The sequence below is a fragment of the Canis lupus genome, chromosome 29 (genome assembly GCF_011100685.1).
Source record: "Canis lupus familiaris isolate Mischka breed German Shepherd chromosome 29, alternate assembly UU_Cfam_GSD_1.0, whole genome shotgun sequence".
NCBI lineage: Eukaryota > Metazoa > Chordata > Mammalia > Carnivora > Canidae > Canis > Canis lupus.
The window spans coordinates 28454021-28471548 of NC_049250.1; the positions used below are offsets into that span (position 1 = coordinate 28454021).

Sequence of the window (17528 nt, forward strand, 5' to 3'; positions counted from 1 at the left end):
GGGTATTGAGTTCTTTCCTAAAAATCTAAGTCTATTCTAAAGCTTTCTACCAGTGATCACAGAGGTTCCCCAGACAGTTGGGATACTTTGGAAGAAGGGGCTTTGCTATCATCACAGGGCTTGGTCAAGTCACAGTCGTTGATTTCCAATTAGCAGAGAGGAGGATAAAAAGGTGTAAAAAGCAAAGCAAGGGTTTGTAATCTGCAAAGTGATGCATCCTTTTTTTTTTTTTTTTTTTTGGAAGGGGGTTAGTTTATAATTACACTACACTGTAGATCCCTGAGGGGTAATTCCGACTCTGGTGCTGCTGGCCCCCAAAGCTCTACCTTTTTCTTCGCTCTTTTGGCCACGTGGGCCCAAAGCATGGGAAGAGGGCTCCATCAGGGTGAGGGACAAGTGCTTAACAGTGAGAGCAGATTGGAGTAGTCATCTCCTTGAATGAGCATCAAGTTAAAACAATTACACCTTGCAGGAGCCACTTTCTTTTCACACAATAAAGGCCAAGTCAATTTTCAAGCTGTATCATTATGGGCAGAGGTCAGGGCCCAGGGAAATTCAATATGAAGCTCTTTTCTTCTGTCCTTCCATGTTGGTTCTGATCACACAGTTGGCTTTCCCCATGGACAGGCCTGGTGGGAGGTGACTTGCATGGAGAGCTTTGAGTCCAGGTGAAAGGATTAGATCTATGTCTTGTCTTTATCAGCGAGTCTGAATCTCTTGTGATGAGGACTGCAGGCTGCATGCTGACTGACCTGCTCTCTGAATGATCGCCCAGAACTGCTCAGACAGATGGAAATTTTTGTCAGAAGGAAGAGGGGAGCCTCACTGACTGAACCTCACATACAAGTTACAGTAATATTTCTCCCTTTGGACCTTAATTGGAGAGTGAGAAGTCAGCAGCACAGAAGCAAAAGTGTTTAATTTGGAATTTTGGGAAAGGAACATACATAATAACAGCATGGCCTCAGTAAGGTTATGCAAGTGGACAGGGCGTGGTTGCCAAGCTGGGGCGGGTGGGGGTGGGTGCGTGAGACCAGTCACCAGAATGGGGACTGTTCTCTCTCTCTCTCTCTCTCTGCTCAATTTCTTCTCCAGAGTCCTGGTTTTCCTCTTGACTCAGAGAGGTAGAAAGAATTCAGGAGAAAACAGACTAGCAACTCTTTTTTTTTTTTTTTTTTAAAGAAAATTTTCTTTCATGACAGCTCTCCTGCCTTTTTCAGGAGTTGTTGCTTTCTACTATGGTAAACTTTCTGAATTAAAAAAATCAGGCAATTGCCCTTAGTAAGGAAATGTAACACTTAGGCTCAAGAATTAACTTTCAACATTTTCATACTATAAATAAAAGGGATTTTTTTCCCTTTGGAAGCTGGCCATTAATAAGGACGTGAACAGCGCCCAATATGAAAGAACATTTTTAAAAAGCAAGGATTACAGTGTGAGGGTTAAATTCCCAATCTCCGCCTGCTTTCAGAATCTATAGTCATCTTCTACTGGAACCTCAGCTTCCTGCTCGTTTGCTAAGCCCTGCCGCTCCTGTGGCTTGGATGTCACCATTGCAGAACTGGCTGCTTTGCCATCACAGGAGGAAAGTGCCCGAGTGTCCCCTCCTCCAGCACTGTATCCTCAGACAGATGATAAACACATCATTTATCAGAGTGAAGCAGGTGGCAGGTCACCATGGTGTAGGCCCCTTCTAGCTCCACAGCCGCACTCCCTGTGAGTGGCTTCACCCTAAACTCGCCCCATGAAGCCTGGTAAACGGCTGAGAAAGGGCTCGTGTGACCTCTTTGTTGGTGGATGCAGCCTTTTAATAGTCACACGGACAGAAATCTCAGGTGCTGACAAGGTTGTTTAAACAGCATTCATGTTTTAAACGTGACTTAACCATCTCCCCAAGTGTTTCCAACTTTGAGTTGACAGTCCTTTCTGATTTGATCATTCAACATTGCCCATTTGAGTAGTTTTAAATTTTTCTGGCAGCGATTTACGTTTACAAGGACAACCAATGTTGAATGGTAGCAGCAAAATAATTTTTTTTTTCCCCAAGGAGGCAAAGCTTTTACTCACAACATCACGTTAGCTGAGAAACTCCTATAATTAACTGACCACTCAGCTGGCTGGAACTTTGGGAGTCGGGACACGGCAGCACCATAACGGGGGACAGTCGGGGATGATTCAGTTGGCATGTGACAACATGAATGAGCATGTGCTTCTTTTTTCTATGCTGAAGGGCCAGGGCTGAGAGGGCAGATTGAGAACCTGGTGGGGGCCTGGGTCTTTTCCGGTTTAGCTTCTGGAAGACTTAGGTCCAAGCCAAGTGCTTTTCCAAATTCTTCCCCTTCTCCCTTTGGTCAGTGATAAGGCTGACTCATAGACATAACACTACCATGGGTTGGCCTTGGAGGTGATCCTAAATACTCCTACTCTACACTGGGTCCTTAGGAATGTCAAAGGAAATAATGTATTGGAAAGAGACATACCTTTTTGTATATGTGAAAGGGTTAGGGATTATCCCAATGCCATCAGGACTCTGGTGTAAGACACAGTCTAAAGTCAATCCATCTGAGCAAAAGCAGCAGCTTCTCATTTTTTCCATGACACATTTATTCCCATTTTGTCTTTGCCCTCAGACAGAGGCGCTAAGGTTTTCTATGTGGAAAAACTCCTTTTGGGGGGTTAGTGGACACTCTAAAATACCTACCAGTTCTGGAGCAAGGATGTTGCTATGCTGGAGATGCAACAATGGAAATTCTATGCTGGAATGAAAACTACTGGAAAACTACTGGAGCGGGAAGGGGTGTGGAGGGGCTGGTGGAGTGTGCGATCTCAAACTGGGGGGCTCCTGGCTGCCTTCTCTGAAGGCACAAGGCTGCTCCTTGCCAGCCCCTCATCACAGTGGTCACGGTAGGTGAAAACTTAAGGTGGGGTGACGGTTCTTCAGTGCTTTGGGGTGTGGCCTGGGCATGCCAGAAGGGGGCAGAGGGAGAGCTGGATAGTCCTTCAGCGTATTTGGATCCGAGGCAAGGCTGGTTTAAGGTTTTATATTTAAGTCTTCCATGAGAATGATTTCTTGGGATAACTGACCTCCTTCCCTTCTTTGATTTTAGGTGCCCAGAGAGTACTAACAGGTGAGTTTGTGGGGGTTGAGGGAGGAATCTGACCCAGGGGACATGGGATGTGAGATGTGCTTTCCCCAACAGGTGAGACTGGTGGCCAGAGGCCGCCTCTGCCCATAGACAGGTTCTCTTTGGTCTGCACAGTGTTGGCCAAGAATTTGAGTTAGTTGTCAACACTTAAATGTCAGGTAATATCATATTTCCAAGTCAGAAGATCTAGCAGCCCTGGGCCTGATTTCTGCATGGTTCTGATTGTCTAGAGCTGGTTGCTGCATGCAATGGGGTCATGGGCTCTCTGGTTCACAATGATCTCCACCATTCCGTAGTGTCCCTGTTTCGCCTGATCTGAATCGTTCATTTACAGATCCTGCCTGGCTTTTCTAAGGCTTCTGCTATTAACCCATAGAAGCTTCCTAGCTGCCATTTTAAAAAGAAGCAAGATGGATTTGGTTCAAAACCATACAGCAATAAGCACTTCTTGGGGGATTTAATGCTAACAATGGAGACAGTCAAGGGAATGAAGTCAGAGATTTGCAGACTGCCTCATCTCAGAGACCAGGAGTCAAGGCTGTACACGGTTTTCCCCATCTCTATGCAATTCTAGTCCTTATGTGTGCAGATTCTAAAGCCTGTTGGAAAGCAAGGTCTGAGTGACCCTCTGACTACTTCATAGGAATTGCTCAATGGGTATACGGTCATTCTATCCCAGCTTTTCTTTTGATGTTTTCTGCATACTGCTAATTAGTCTAGCTTTTGAGTTACTGAAATCTTAGAAAGAAAAGATTCTTTCTTTCTTTCTTTCTTTCTTTCTTTCTTTCTTTCTTTCTTTCTTTCTTAAACAGCGAGTGGGCTAGAAAAAGCTGTACAGCATTATGAAATGGTTTTGGCAAAGCTCAAAATTATTTGTGCAGTTAATAAACTCTCCATGGCTCCCTCCCTTGTTTCCCGACCCTTGGGAACACAGTGACTTTGCGATGACAACCTCGCACGTCTGTTCAAATGTTCTTCTCGTGAAAAGTCAAGCACTTGCTTTGATAAGGAAATTAAGGTTATTTAGTTAGTGCTGAGGAAAAACTTATTTTAAACACCACCGATCACCTCAAAATTCTATCTTTGGGCTTCCATACCACGGTTTGAGAGATTACCACCCGATGATACTTGCTGGTTAGATGCAGGCGTGTGGTAAGCTTATCTTTGTGACAGAAACTCATTTTACTAAGGAATTTCCAAAATTCCAAGAATTTTCTCCCATTGCCTACAAGCATATCTAGTAACATTTTTTTTTTCCGACTTAAGATGCATAGGATGATTCCTAAAGTGTCTTTCTCCATCATACTTTGCAAACACACTGGCGATGATAAAAGGAGTAGCTGTTGCTCTCTTGACTCTCTTGTGATACTCTTTCCATTTGATCTGCATTTCTACCCTTGCTGCAGAGGGTTCATTGAAAAGATATGCATCAAAACACTTGCTTAAAAGAGGCATAGCCCTTTGTTTGGAGAGCAGGAATTGCTTATAATACTCACACTTCCTGTCTGGTAAATACTGTATTTTAAAAAATAAGCTACAATGTATAAAACCAAGGTCATTTCCCACAAAATGTTCATGTTCTTTGTGATTACAAAACACTGCATCTTGTAAAATAGTTCCAGTTCTGCTAACTTGAGAAGTTAAGTACTAATGCTTATTATAAAAGTGTCATGTCTCTCAGAATCGTAGAAGCCTAACGCGGTATAGTTCTTGTCTTATTTGGAAAATTAAGTTATAATCATTATCGTATTTAAGATTACATTTTGACACAGCACATTACCATTGTGACTCTCAGACCTACAAGAAAAGTTATAAAACATGAGATTGTCTTCAAAAAAAAAAAAAAAAAAAGCAACTATTTACAAAGACGGGACTGGAAGTACAATTCCCATTTTGATTTCCAGCCCTATGATAGGTACACCTTTTAAAGCATGGGTATCATTGGAGATGGGCCTTTTCAGTCAGTCCCCATAAACAAACCGGTTGGTCTTAAATACACTTTATACTTTCTTGCTCTACTGGTGTGCATTACTTACTCATACAATTGGTACCTAAAAGTGCTAATCTCGTTTTATTTACTGACTTCTGGTTTGACGAGTTACAATGCAAAAAGACACAACGCAACAGTTCCAGTACGGAGGAATCCCCACAGGTACGAGGAATAGGGAGAGTGTGCGTGCCGCTGGTAGGATTATTTTCTTAGAGAAATGAAATTTCCAGTTGACCCGTGGACCTAGCGCCTTCTCCAGAATGATCCACATCCTCATCCATATTCATGAATTCTGCTCTGTTTCTTCTCATTTGTATGCACAAATCCTTCCCTGTGTTCATACAGGTCAACGCTACAGTTGATGTGGTCGATGGAAATTCTACAGGGTCATGAGAAAAAGCAGCACCTTGTCCATACAAGTCCATGGAAGTTTGCTCCTTAACACGCTATTAAAGCAAAACGCACGTCTTTAACAGCTTCCACCTATGGAATATCTGCGTGCAGTCGTCCAACCGGGTGATTATAAAGAGGAACACCAAGGCTTCATATTCACAATTACATTCAGAAAAAGCCTTACACGAGTCTATGAATACCTGCCAGGGACTGTGCCTGTGGTTCAAGTGTCAGCCTCAGACTGCAGGTCAGCTATGAAGAAACACCCCTTCTACACAGAACATTCCTCCACAACTCCAAAAGTTGACACTGTCCGGTTCATGTAAATTTGTCTTGAAATAATGATCATGTTCATTAGAAACAGAAACAGAAACAGAACAAACCCCACAAACACCAAGCTGTTCTGATTTGAAGAGACACTAGAGATAATAAAAGTCTTTCTACTAGTAGGATCTCCCAAATCTATCTTTCACATACCCTTTAATTTTCCCTGAGGAAATGAATATTATTTACAGTATTTTGCTACTATTCTCAAGGTATTCTCTCCTGTTTGTACAGTCCTTGCTACCTCTCTCTCCGCATTCTCAAGTGGATGCTGCTCTTTCATTTGCCAGTGAAGTCTGATGAAGGAGGAAATGGGTTCAGCCACGCGGGCTAATTCAGAACCCAGGGCAGCTTTCAAAAGTGTGGCTTAGAGTGACACTGAAACTCAAGTGACCTTGAAATCTGATAGAGGGCATTTCAGCTTCAGAAATCTTTTGCAACACTCACGGAACTATTTCATGTAAAGATTTTGGAATGCCCAAGAACCATAACACCCATCCTAGTCTATTGAAAGTTTTCATCTGCAACACGGTTATGACTGGACAAGGAATCCTCTAAGAAAGGGCACCTTGGGGCGTGGAGCTGCTGACAGGCAACTCCACAGCTGAGCACCCACTTGGTCAAGAAACCCACTGCATTCTAGACACTGGCTTTTCCCAGCCAAGAGGGGAAACCTGCCAGCAGGCGAGGTGGGAAGTCCGCGCCCCCCATGGATGTGCGCAGCGGCCCTATATCCCTGGTCAGAGCTGCCTCCCTTAAGGGAGATCTCTGCTCTGTCCCCTGGAGGGACAACATGATGGCTCCCTTGGAGGTGCCCAGGGACAACCAGCATTAAGAGGATGAGTGGGAGCCAGATGTCCATAGGCCTCTTACCTCCTCTCTGGTCCCCAACGCACCCACTTGCTACCCTGGTGTTTTCTCCAACTTGTCACACTGCTTCCCATAAATGAGCGCACATCCTCTGGGAAGGACTATAGCTTAAAACTATGGCCTGATGAATTCTCCTTGCCTTGTAGCTCCTATCTGAAGAATGCCTGTCCATTAGTATGAAATGCCTTCTTTAGACAGAGATGAGAGCTATTTTCTGAAGGAAGGTATATCAAGGGAGAGAAAGGTCAAAAGGCTATAGCACGCCTTGTTTGAAAATACTTTGGGTCCAGAATCCTTTGTATTGCCATTCCTTTTGCACAGACAGGTGTCTGAGATCCCTGGGATGGACGGAACTCCAGTAAACCAGCCGGCATGTTGTGGGACTGACCACCCTTGCCACCTGTCCTCTGCCTCTTCTTCCCAAATGAAAACATTAAAAAAACGTGGTACAACAGAGATGGCATAAAATGAATGTCAGGCTCAATTTGGCACTTCATTTAATTCCAAAATATAACAAAATAGCTCTATGACTTTTTTCTTTTTAATTTTAGCTTTTACAATCAGTGCTGTAGATTGCAGTTCATAGCTTTCTGGGTGGCTTGCAAGAAGTTAATCACTTTTTTTTTTTTTTCCCAAGGCCAGCCAGGTGAATTTTGATGGTTCTCTAGTTATTACATGTCTTGATACAAAGAAAGGATGTCTGTGTGTGCAGGAAGCTACTGAGGGTCTGTGCACACTTGGAAAGAAGGTACACAGGGATCAGGGCCAGTTGGCAGAAGGGAGTCCCTATGTGGGTAGGAGATGCAGAAGAGTACATGTAAAAAAAGGCTTTAGAAAGAAGAAATCCCAGGGAAGCTGCATTCAGCTTTACACTTCTGCTTACCCCCTGTGTCTTGGCTAAAAACCAAGGAAGGCCTGAGCTTGGTTCCTCCAGGCCAGCGCTCAGAACTCATCACGGGCTGCATCTCTGTGGGACAGCCACAAAACCTCACTCCAGGACTGACTGCTTCACAGAATAGACCTCTTCCTCCTTGTGATCCAAAGTCCTGGGGGCTGGGGAGGATAGATTTGGCCCCCATCACTTTGTTTTTGCTGGATGATTTAATTCAGGGATCTTGGGTCAGAGAGCTTCATCGAAGAGGAAAACCTCTGCTCTGGGATTGCATCTCAGCGAACCATCACTTCCGTACACAGTGAACCTGCTCAAATGGTTCTTCAGCTCTGGGCTCGTTGTGGCCACTGGGCAGTCCACCTGCAGCTCAGGCCTCCTGGGCCAGGCCAGAGAGCATCATGCCACAGCAGAGGTTGTCTGTAGGCAGAGCAACAGGACTCCAGGGAGGAGAAAAGAAATGCTGGGGTTGAGGATGCAAATGCATTCCTGCACTTAAAGAAAAAAAGCCCTTTCCTGGCTGACCTTGTAAATGCTAAAACATACATTATAGCTGGTGCTGTAGCTACTAGTGACTGGTAATCATGAAATTAAATGAAGCTCTTTTCCTGCTCTCTTGAAATCACTGTTCTTCGAATAAAAATTAAACGAAGAGGGGAGAACAGGATCCCTTCCAAGGAAGAATGTTTAAAAAGTCAAATGGAAGGTTAAAAAATAAATTGCCCAAATATATGAATGGACAGGTTGTGGATCTCACACTGCGGAACCTCCCCCTGTTTCCCTTGATCATAAGAGGAAAAGGATATTGGTTATTACTAGATGCCTTCTTTCAACTCTTTAAAACAAAAGTGTACGTACAGTCTCTAAACATATATTAAATTTTCCTCTGTGCAATTTCATCGAACATTCCTATGGCTGATCGTAGGCTCCCCGTCCTGACACAGTGCATCCTATAAGGTGCTTTTTAAAAAACTTCTTTGCATAGGTATAGGAGAAACAACTCGTTAAGCAGGGCAGTCCAGAATAGGATAAAGAGACGATGAACTTATAGAGAGAGCCTGACAACTGCTCCCCTCCCCACACCACTACCCCCGAAACCAACCAACCAACCAACCAACATAGGCGCCAGGCGCCAGGTGCGGCCCGGTGCAAACCCTGGCCCTGCTAGACTGAGAGATTCCTATACCAACACGCATTTTCCTTTTGGTGTTCCCTCTGAGCAAATGCTTCTCGAACAGTTCCGACGTTTTTATAAGAAAAATAAAATTTGGGACCCTCCCACGTGCCCCTATCACGTTTATATGGTTCCTGAACCCATCCCCCGGACATGCTAAAGCATAAAACCTATGAAAGTGCACTGGGAACGGATGTTGGCTTGGTGAGCTCGCACGTCTTTCTGGACGGATGGGGACGCGGGCGGCGCACCTGCGGGCGCACCTGCGGGGACAGCCCGAGTTCTCTGCGGTTCCTGACCCGGGTCAGGGGTGGGGTTTTGAGGGCAGGCCCAATGCCCCGCAAGCCTGGCAGCGACGCCCCGGAACGCAGCATCGAGCTTACCCAGGTGGCCTGCCGGCCTCACCGGTGGGCGGCGCGGTCAGCCGCCCGTCTGTCCGCCCGTCTGTCCGCGTCCGTGCCCCGGGGCGCTCGGGCTCCGCTCCGCCTCGGCCGGTCCTCGACGCCGGAACAGACGAGCAGGACGGAGGAGCCAAACCTGCACCTGCCGCGGCCCAGCGTGGTGCGCGCTGCTGGGGGCGGGTGGGAACCGGGGAAGGTCCTATTCACAATGAAAGCGGGTATTGTTCTCTGTACAAATGCTACTGAATAACGTGTAGCCTTGTTTTTTTTTTTTTTTTTTTTTTTTTTTAATGTCAAAAAAAATCTCAGAGATGGCATGATTCAGAAAGCTTATCAAAATATGCCTCCTCTCTAGGCAAAATGGGCTTTGTTGGTTCAGTTGCTACAGAAGTCCACAGTCGTTTGTTGTTTTTTTTCCAGACCTAGACGTACGGCAAAAACAAAACAAGACAGAAAAGCACAAAAAACCCCCAAAAAACAACAACAAAAAAATAAACCCAAAAGCTGACTTTTCAAGGAAAAAAAATAGAGCTGCCCCACGCTGGATTCTCAGCAAGAGCAGTAAGGGTGGTGACCTTATTTATTTCTTTATTTTTTGCTGTCATTCCACCAAGTTTCCTGGAGGTGCTTTTTTTCCCGGGCTTCAAGTGTGTTTTGTTCAGAAGAAAAAGCATTTTTCCAGAACGTGCGGTGGAGGGCGAGGACAGTGGCCCCCAGGCTGCCGGCTGGGCTGGGCGGACCTGTGTGTCAGTCGGTGAACCTCTGGCAGGCCTTCTTCCAGCGGCAAGCCGTGCACCACAGGTCCCGGTTCTCCATGCCGTACACCTTGCGGCACTTCTTGCCCTCTCCCCGGGGCTTTCTGCAAGACAGGGAAGGGACGTTTACGCCATGGGCATTCTCTGGAGGGCTTGAAATCCCTCGAAAGAGCATGAGACAATATTAAAAAACCTAGTAGGGTTTTTTCTTTTTAGATTTATTATTATTATTTATTTGAGAGAGAGCATGAGAGAGAGAGAGAGAGAGAGGTCACAAGCAGGGGGGAGAGTAGGGAGCCTATGTGGGGACTTGATCCCAGAACTCTGGGATCATGACCTGAGGACAGACACTTGACCCCCTGAGCCACCCAGGCGCCCCTAGTAGGGGTTCTTCCTAGGCCCAGGCTTTACCACCTGCTGGATGTTGTCATGGCCACTACGCTTAGCTATCATGCTTCATTGCTAGAACTCTGAAGACTCTACTGGTCCATTTGTGGGCATGTCCATCTTCATTGGATTGTATTAGACAAGTAAATACAAAAAATGCCAGGAGAGAGTTTTACTCTTTTCAGTTTTAAATATGTGCTTTCAAGTGCTCTCTTGCTTCTCAAATTTCTAGCATTCTGGCTAAGGGAATCCTGAGGAGTTTCTCCTCGATCTGTATTAAAAACTATGCCTTAAAGCTCTTTTAATACAGAGGTTAATGCAGTATGACTTTGAAGAGACCCAGGGATCACCATTACCTATTCTGCAAGAAAACTCACTGCAAACTGTTACCATCCCCCCGCCTCCTCCTCCCCAGCCCAACAACACATCTTCCTTGATAATTGATGGGTGGGCAACAATCATGGCAACAAAAGAAAGGGTGTTTTGTCCATTCCAGGGAAATTTTATGGAAGATCGTATCTCTGGTTTCTTTTTTCCTTGCTATTCTTCGGTTTCTCAGTTAATTCCCATGAGATGAGGAGTGTGGGGTTTCAAGCACTCATACCTCAGGCTGACGGTCCCCCTGGGTGGGGAGGACAAGACTGTGTGAGTGTGCTGCCTCTGCTCTCCTGTGCCCACCGGATGGTTATGTGTTGGTGACACCTGGTAAGTACAGGGAAAAAAAGTTGACGGGGCGGGTTCTCCTCATCATGCATTTAGTTAGCCTTTGCCACATGGGCAATAGTCAACATCAGACACGTAGAGGAAGTGCCACCTTCACAAAGACGTAGGTTCACACAGATAGGGTGATGCTCATGGCAGGATGTAAACGCCCCTCGCCCCCAACCCCCCAAACAGAAAAGACTCGGTAACAATTAATACTTAAAAAATCTTCATGACTTCACGTGTGTATTCCAGGTTGTTTCCCACAGTGACATAATTTCACTCGAATAACATTCCAAACCTTAAAGTAGCATCTCGCTTATACTAAGCCTCATGATCTACCTTTTAAAAAAGACAAATACCTAGAGAGGTTAAGAGAGTCATCTAAAATTATATGGGCAGTCAATGCCAATGAAACAACATGGACCTTGGCCTTCTGTTTGCTCTACGAGATCATTGTCAGCCCCTGAATAAATGGCTTCTTGCATAAGACATCCACACAGCAGAGGGTCAGGTCCAAACAGGGATAAAGGCTACAAGCAAAGAGTCCAAGCAAATCAAGAACAGATGTCATCCACCTGCTATGTGCCAGGTTCACTGACAATAGCTGTAATTGTCACAACTCCCCCACGTGGTAAGTATCATTCTTGTTCCCACTTCTTCTTTTTTTTAAAGGTTTTATTCATTCATGAGAGGCACAGAGAGAGGGGCAGAGACATGGGGAGAGGGAGAAGCAGGCTCCCTGCAAGGAGCCTGATGTGGGACTCGATCCCAGACCCCAGGATCACGCCCTGAGCTGAAGGCAGATGCTCAACTGCTGAACCACCCAAGTGTCCCTTTTCCTCACTTTATAGATGAGGAAACCAAGGCATGGGGAGGTTAGATAACTTGGCCAAGGTCAGGGAACTTGTAACAGCAGAGCTAGCCCTGTAGTGACCTCTTCTGGTGCCAGAGCATGTGCCTGACCACATTATACCTCTGTCTCTCAGTCATAATAACACGAGGGCACCTTGCTCTTGATTCCTCTTACATTTCTTACCAGTCCCTTCACATCACCTGCTCTCATAATACTAAATATTGTCCCAGCACCTGGAATTCTCAACAGCTAAAAAAACGAATTTTTATAAGAAGAAATTATATTTCAAGGAAATATATAGCATTGCCATATATAGAAGAACAGACATTTAATGAATTTAGCAACTTAATTATGTAGAAGCCAACATGGCCATGGAAGAACCATGACCAATTAACAGTCATGGGAACATTCCTAAGGCATAGTTATAGAATTGAATTTCTCTAGGACAGGTGCTACCATTTTTTCTTTTCTTTCAATTCAAAGAAATATACATCAGTGTTATCTTCCTAGATGTTAATTTAAAAACTTAGTAAAAACCTAGCATTTTAAACCACTGTTGCCATGATTCTGAATTATTCTGTACCATTGGTCTTTACTTTTTGCTAAAGCTGGGTAGGCCTGAGGGCCAGGGGTGAGATAATATGTAACTTTTTTAAAAATAAAAGCTTTGGAGTTCACTATATGCATTTGATGTGGATAGATATGTAGGTCTTTCTGGGAGCAGAATGTCCCCCTCCTCCCATCCCCCACACCTACCCTGTGTCCCACCTCTGACCAGAGTGTGTAACAGCAAACCAGAGGGCGCGAATGCTCCAGGTGTTCACAGCCACTGTAGTCATCTAGAATGTGCTCATATGAATTGTTTTAAATGGTCAAGACAATTAAAAAAAAACACCTAAAAATTATTATAAAATTCACAAATTCCCAAAAATACTGCCTTATTTAGTGAGAGAACCAGAAGTTTAGTTGACATGACAGTGACACTACTTCCATCAGCTGGGGATAATGTGGAAGGTTCTAAATTGTGCAAAATTGCCACACCTCTTTTATGTGGGGGGATATGAGATGATAGGGTGTTCTTCATTCGACAAATATTTACGAAGTTCTTACTATGCACCAGGTACTACTGTTCACACAGCTGTGAACAACACCAAGTCTCTGTTCTCATGGAGCAGACATTCGAGTGGGGAGACAGACAACAAATACAAACAAATAAGATCGTTTTAGTGATAAGTGCCTGAAGAAAATAAAATAGGCCAATAGGCAAAGCCTCATCGAGGGAGAGGACACTTATTTATTTTGGCTGGTGAGAAAGCCCCCTTGCCCCGAGGGGTTGCCTTTTATCTTTAGGGTGCTCTGGAGAAGAGGGAAGCAATGACAGAGGCCTCTGAGGTGCACAGTGCCAATGGGGCCAGAAGACGCTTGTGGAGGTTGGGGTAGGAAGACAAGAGGTGATAGATTCAGGTTATGCCTCCTGGTTGTGATGGGGAAATTGGACTTGGCTGTTGTTCCAGGTGCCAAGGAAGCCATTGGAGAGTTTAAAGTGAGACATCTGATTAATGCTTTCAAAAGATCCCTTTGGCTCCTTAGAGAATGCACTGGAGACAGCCTGGAGAGGAGCCCTGGCAGTCGGGTTAAGAGGCTCTTGCACTATTTTGGGGGGAAAGATGTGCCGGCCATCTAGACGGGGGTGTGACAGTGGTGGTAGGAAGGGGCTGGGCCCATAGCAGAATCATGGAAGGGTCTGGGACACACGGAAGGATGGGAAAAAAATGAAGACACATCTTTAGAAGAATCAAGGATGGATCAAGGGGAGTCAAGGTTGAATCCTAGCTTCGGGCCTGAGCAGCTGGAGGGCTGGTGGTGCCATTTACTGAAATGGGAAAACTGGTAATGCGCTTGGTTCGAGGAAGGAGTGAGGATCAGGCTTTTGAAGATTCCAAAAACACCGTTTGAGCCACAGGGGCTGACCACAAAAATAACCCCTGCCTCCAGGCTTTATTCCTGCTAATGGCCTTCTGAACTCAGGCGTTTAGGGGCTGCGTGCAGGGTCCTGTCCAATACCAGCAACCCCCCTGCACCCCATCCCATTCCACTGCAGCCCCAGGTTTTGCTGGGTCCAACACAGCAGATGCCAGGACCTACTTCCCACCTTGGCCTGGGGCTCAGTTCTGTGTGAGGACCAATCTGACCTAACTTGTGAGCTTTCCTGGAGACTTCTAATAGCAAAACAATCGCGGTTTAGTTGGGGGGGGGGGGGGGGGGGGGGGGGGGGGGGGAGAGAAATGGGGAGCCAGGATAGGGAATGGACATTTATTTAGCGCTTGCAAATGGGAAAGGCAGGCTGCCTGAGTTTATATATGATTTCATTTAATCCTCAAGAAACCCCTGCAAGTGAAGTGCTGTTATCTGCATTTTGTAGATAAGATAATTCAGACCTCGAGCCGGGAGGTGGCCTGCACAGCATCCCGGAGTTATAAGTAGCAGTAGTAGTAATTTACCGAGGGCTTGTTACACTAAGTGCCTTTGAGTGCTATCTACTTTCATCTTCACCACGACCCTAGGATAAGTAGTACGGCCATCACGTCCACTTTCTCGATAAGGGAGTGGAGAAGTTCGGTCAAGTTGCCACACAGTAAGTGGTGGGGCCAGTGCTTGAACACAGTCTGTCTCGTACCAGCTGACCTTGGAACTAGTTCGGAATGATGCAAGGCCCTGCTCTTTCCATTCTTCAATCGTGCCATGTAGCTGATGGAAATACGGTGCGCCCTAAAATAAAGCCCCGTGCAGCATTATGTTGGCTATCTCTCCCGGTGGCCTCCACATTTCAATCTTTATTAGACTGGTTTTTTCTTTCCTTTTTAAAAATTTTTTATTAGTTTTATTTATTTATTAAGATTTTATTTATTCAAGAGAGTCACACAGAGAGAGGCAAAGACACAGGCAGAGGGAGAAGCAGGCTCCCTGAGGGGGGAGCCTGATGTGGGACTCGATCCCAGGACCCCGGGATCATGACCTGAACAAAAGGGAGATGTTCAACCACTGAGCCACCCAGGCATTCTGAGTTTAAAGAACTTTATTCTGCAAAGATCATGGCTGATTTCTCCCCCATGCTGAGTATATAGGTCATATACCAGTCAATCTTAAATAGAATACACTTCTTCTGAGCCCTGTATTAAACAGCAATGAGATGCCTCACAGGCAGCAATAATGTTCTGTACTGTGAGCCAGTGCTAGGCACTGTGCTCAACAATACACCTCTCTGAGGTAGACTCAAGTGGAGGGCATTGCTTAAGAGAGGTCATGAGACTGGCTAGATGTCAAAGTTTGTTCAATGGCAGAGCCAGGATTTTGCATCTGAGCCTCATACCAAAGCAGTAAGAATGTTGTGTCCTTCTGTAAATATATCAGGGACATTTCTTTTCTTTGTGATGTTCTATCTCTCAAGTGGAAAAAACAGATCCTTGTCTTGGTGGTAATCTCTTTTAATATACCATTCTGAATTTTCCTTTGAGGTTAAAAAAAAAAAAAAACATAAAAAGCAACCCAGCCAAACATCTCATCATCAAGGACTGCTATTTTAGGTTTGGAGACCCTCCCTCCAGCCTGAAGCCTCCTGGAATGGCCCTTGGATGGCATGTCAGTTTGCTCTTGGTTGCATGGGCTCATTATAGACCGCACGTTCGTGTTAGCCCCGATTCATACATTGACACGGTCATCCCTAATGTGGTTATATTTGGAAACAGGGCCTTTAAGGAAATAATTAAGGATAAATAATGTTAAAAGGCTGGGACTCTGATCCTATAGGATTAGTGTCCTTAAAAGAAGAGATACCAAAGGGCTCTCTCTCCATCCTCCCCCTACACCCCCTCCCTCACCTCCACCAACAGAAAAGGCCACATAAAGACACAGTGAGAAGGTGGCTCTCTACCAGCCATGAAAAGAGCTCTCACCAGGACCTGAACTAGCCAGCACCCAGATCTGGGACTTCTAGCCTCCAAAACTGTGAGAAGATACATTTTGGTTGTTTAAAGCCATCCGGTCTATGGTATTATGTTATGGCAGTATGAGCAGACTCATACAAGGTGAAGAGCTCAGCTTTCTGTCAAGAAAAGACAGAGAAAAGAATGTAGATAATTAGAAGAAAAGATGGGGTCATCCGGGAAAAACAGCTCAAAGATTGCTGTAATTAATGAGGGGTCTTCTCCCCACCCTTCTGTCCATGGCCTTCGGCTAGAAAAGACTGAGCGTCCAGTTACATTTGTAACTATGCAGAACAGCCTTCACCACTCCACACCTCTGGGAAGAGGTCTTACCCAGGGAACTTATTAAAGCCTGATGTTCAGGAAATCTTGTGCAGGCAAATGAATAAATAAAATCCTGCAAACCTTGGGATTTCTCAGAAGGAGATTATTTCCATTCTCTAGGAAGCATATAAAAGCATCCCCTCCTCAATACCAGGTCTCCAAGATGTGGGGGAAAAAAGCAAAACTTAAATGGGGTTGACAGCCTCAGGGTATTTGTTTTGGAGTACAAAGAGAAACGTGTTCTTTAAAGAGCATTTCATAAAATGGGAATTGCTTTGTTCTTCCGTTTGGATACAGTTGAGGCCATCACTAATACTAATTCATTAGCATTGGAAATGTTTAGAGCTTCTGTCTGAAAGCCCTATTACACTGAGTTAGAAAGTAGGAATTCATATGCCTTTAGATTTGACCTGGCTCTCCGTCTCCTAGGGGCAGGGACTGCATTCCTGGAGAATTCAGGAACTGTTGCTGGCACCCAGTCAGTGGACGTGGGCCAGTCCTGTGCTTACGTGGTGTGGCGTTGTACGATCCCCCACCAGAAGGAGGCAAACAGTAAGCACCTACTTTTTTTTTTTTTTTTTTTTTAAAGCCTTGATAGTATAGCAACTTCAGAACATTTTTAATTGTGAGCCTTCTCTCTAGGGTGAAAACAAAGCCTGGGAAAATAGCATCCGCTCCCCTTGTCTTTAGTTTGAAATAGGAATGGCTGCTAAAACAGTCTAAAGTGTTGGCGGAAACATTACACAACCAGATAGACTGAGGATTCTGTGGCGAAAGACTACACTACAAACTACATGAGGATTTTAGTGGGATACCTACTTAACCAGCCACTCTATACATGTGCTGTCAAAGCTCTTGTCTGGACTGTCCCTGGTAACTAATGAAATTAGGGACTTTGAAAAATCTAACACACTGAGATGAGGGTAGAGATACACACAGTGTCCACAGCAGAGAAGAACATTAAAATCTTGCTGCTGGAAAACAAACAATAGAAGGTATCCTGGCTGGTCACTTACTGTGTAAAACATTTGAGAACTTTAGAGGACATGTAGCTAGTCATAAACCACTCGGGGGTTTCTCTACACTTCAGAAGGAGGTGATTTAATTAATAAAGCAAAAGGGAAAGAAACTCCATTTTGGTTGGTCACAGAGGTTACCTGAAAAGACGTCTAAACTGGGCTGTTCCAGCCACTTGCTACACTTGTTTGTACCCCAGGTGAGCAATATGGTATATGCTCTTAAAAATTCTTCTCAAATCAAAGGAATTAACAGGATTCAGAATAGTGAGTCTTTATAATTCTGTATTTGTAGCTGTCTTTCTAGGTTAGAAGGGT

General features: G+C 44.9%; 2 protein-coding genes across 8 annotated transcripts in view; one reads left to right on the forward strand and one right to left on the reverse strand.

Moving 5' to 3' along the window:
* LOC111093101 overlaps positions 1–17528 on the forward strand; it is a 96418-nt gene that overhangs the window by 62590 nt on the left and 16300 nt on the right. The window contains exons 1-3 of one of the 3 annotated variants that reach the window (XM_038579599.1): positions 1733–2904; positions 3108–3128; positions 16624–16746. In XM_038579599.1, the coding sequence (XP_038435527.1) occupies positions 2726–2904; positions 3108–3128; positions 16624–16746 (323 nt within the window). In that variant the 5' untranslated portion in view covers positions 1733–2725. Of the gene's footprint in view, positions 2905–3107; positions 3129–5481; positions 8507–16623; positions 16747–17528 lie in introns of those variants that run through there. The other 2 variants (XM_038579600.1, XR_005381147.1) reach the window with 2 other exon arrangements.
* Positions 1–17528, reverse strand: part of ZNF704 (zinc finger protein 704) — a 259566-nt gene that overhangs the window by 24543 nt on the left and 217495 nt on the right. For all 5 annotated transcript variants that reach the window (XM_038579598.1, XM_038579594.1, XM_038579595.1 and 2 more), the window contains exons 8-9: positions 10934–11031; positions 9170–10046 (exon numbers count right to left, since the gene is read on the reverse strand). In XM_038579598.1, the coding sequence (XP_038435526.1) occupies positions 9935–10046; positions 10934–11031 (210 nt within the window). In that variant the 3' untranslated portion in view covers positions 9170–9934. The remainder of the gene's footprint in view (positions 1–9169; positions 10047–10933; positions 11032–17528) is intronic.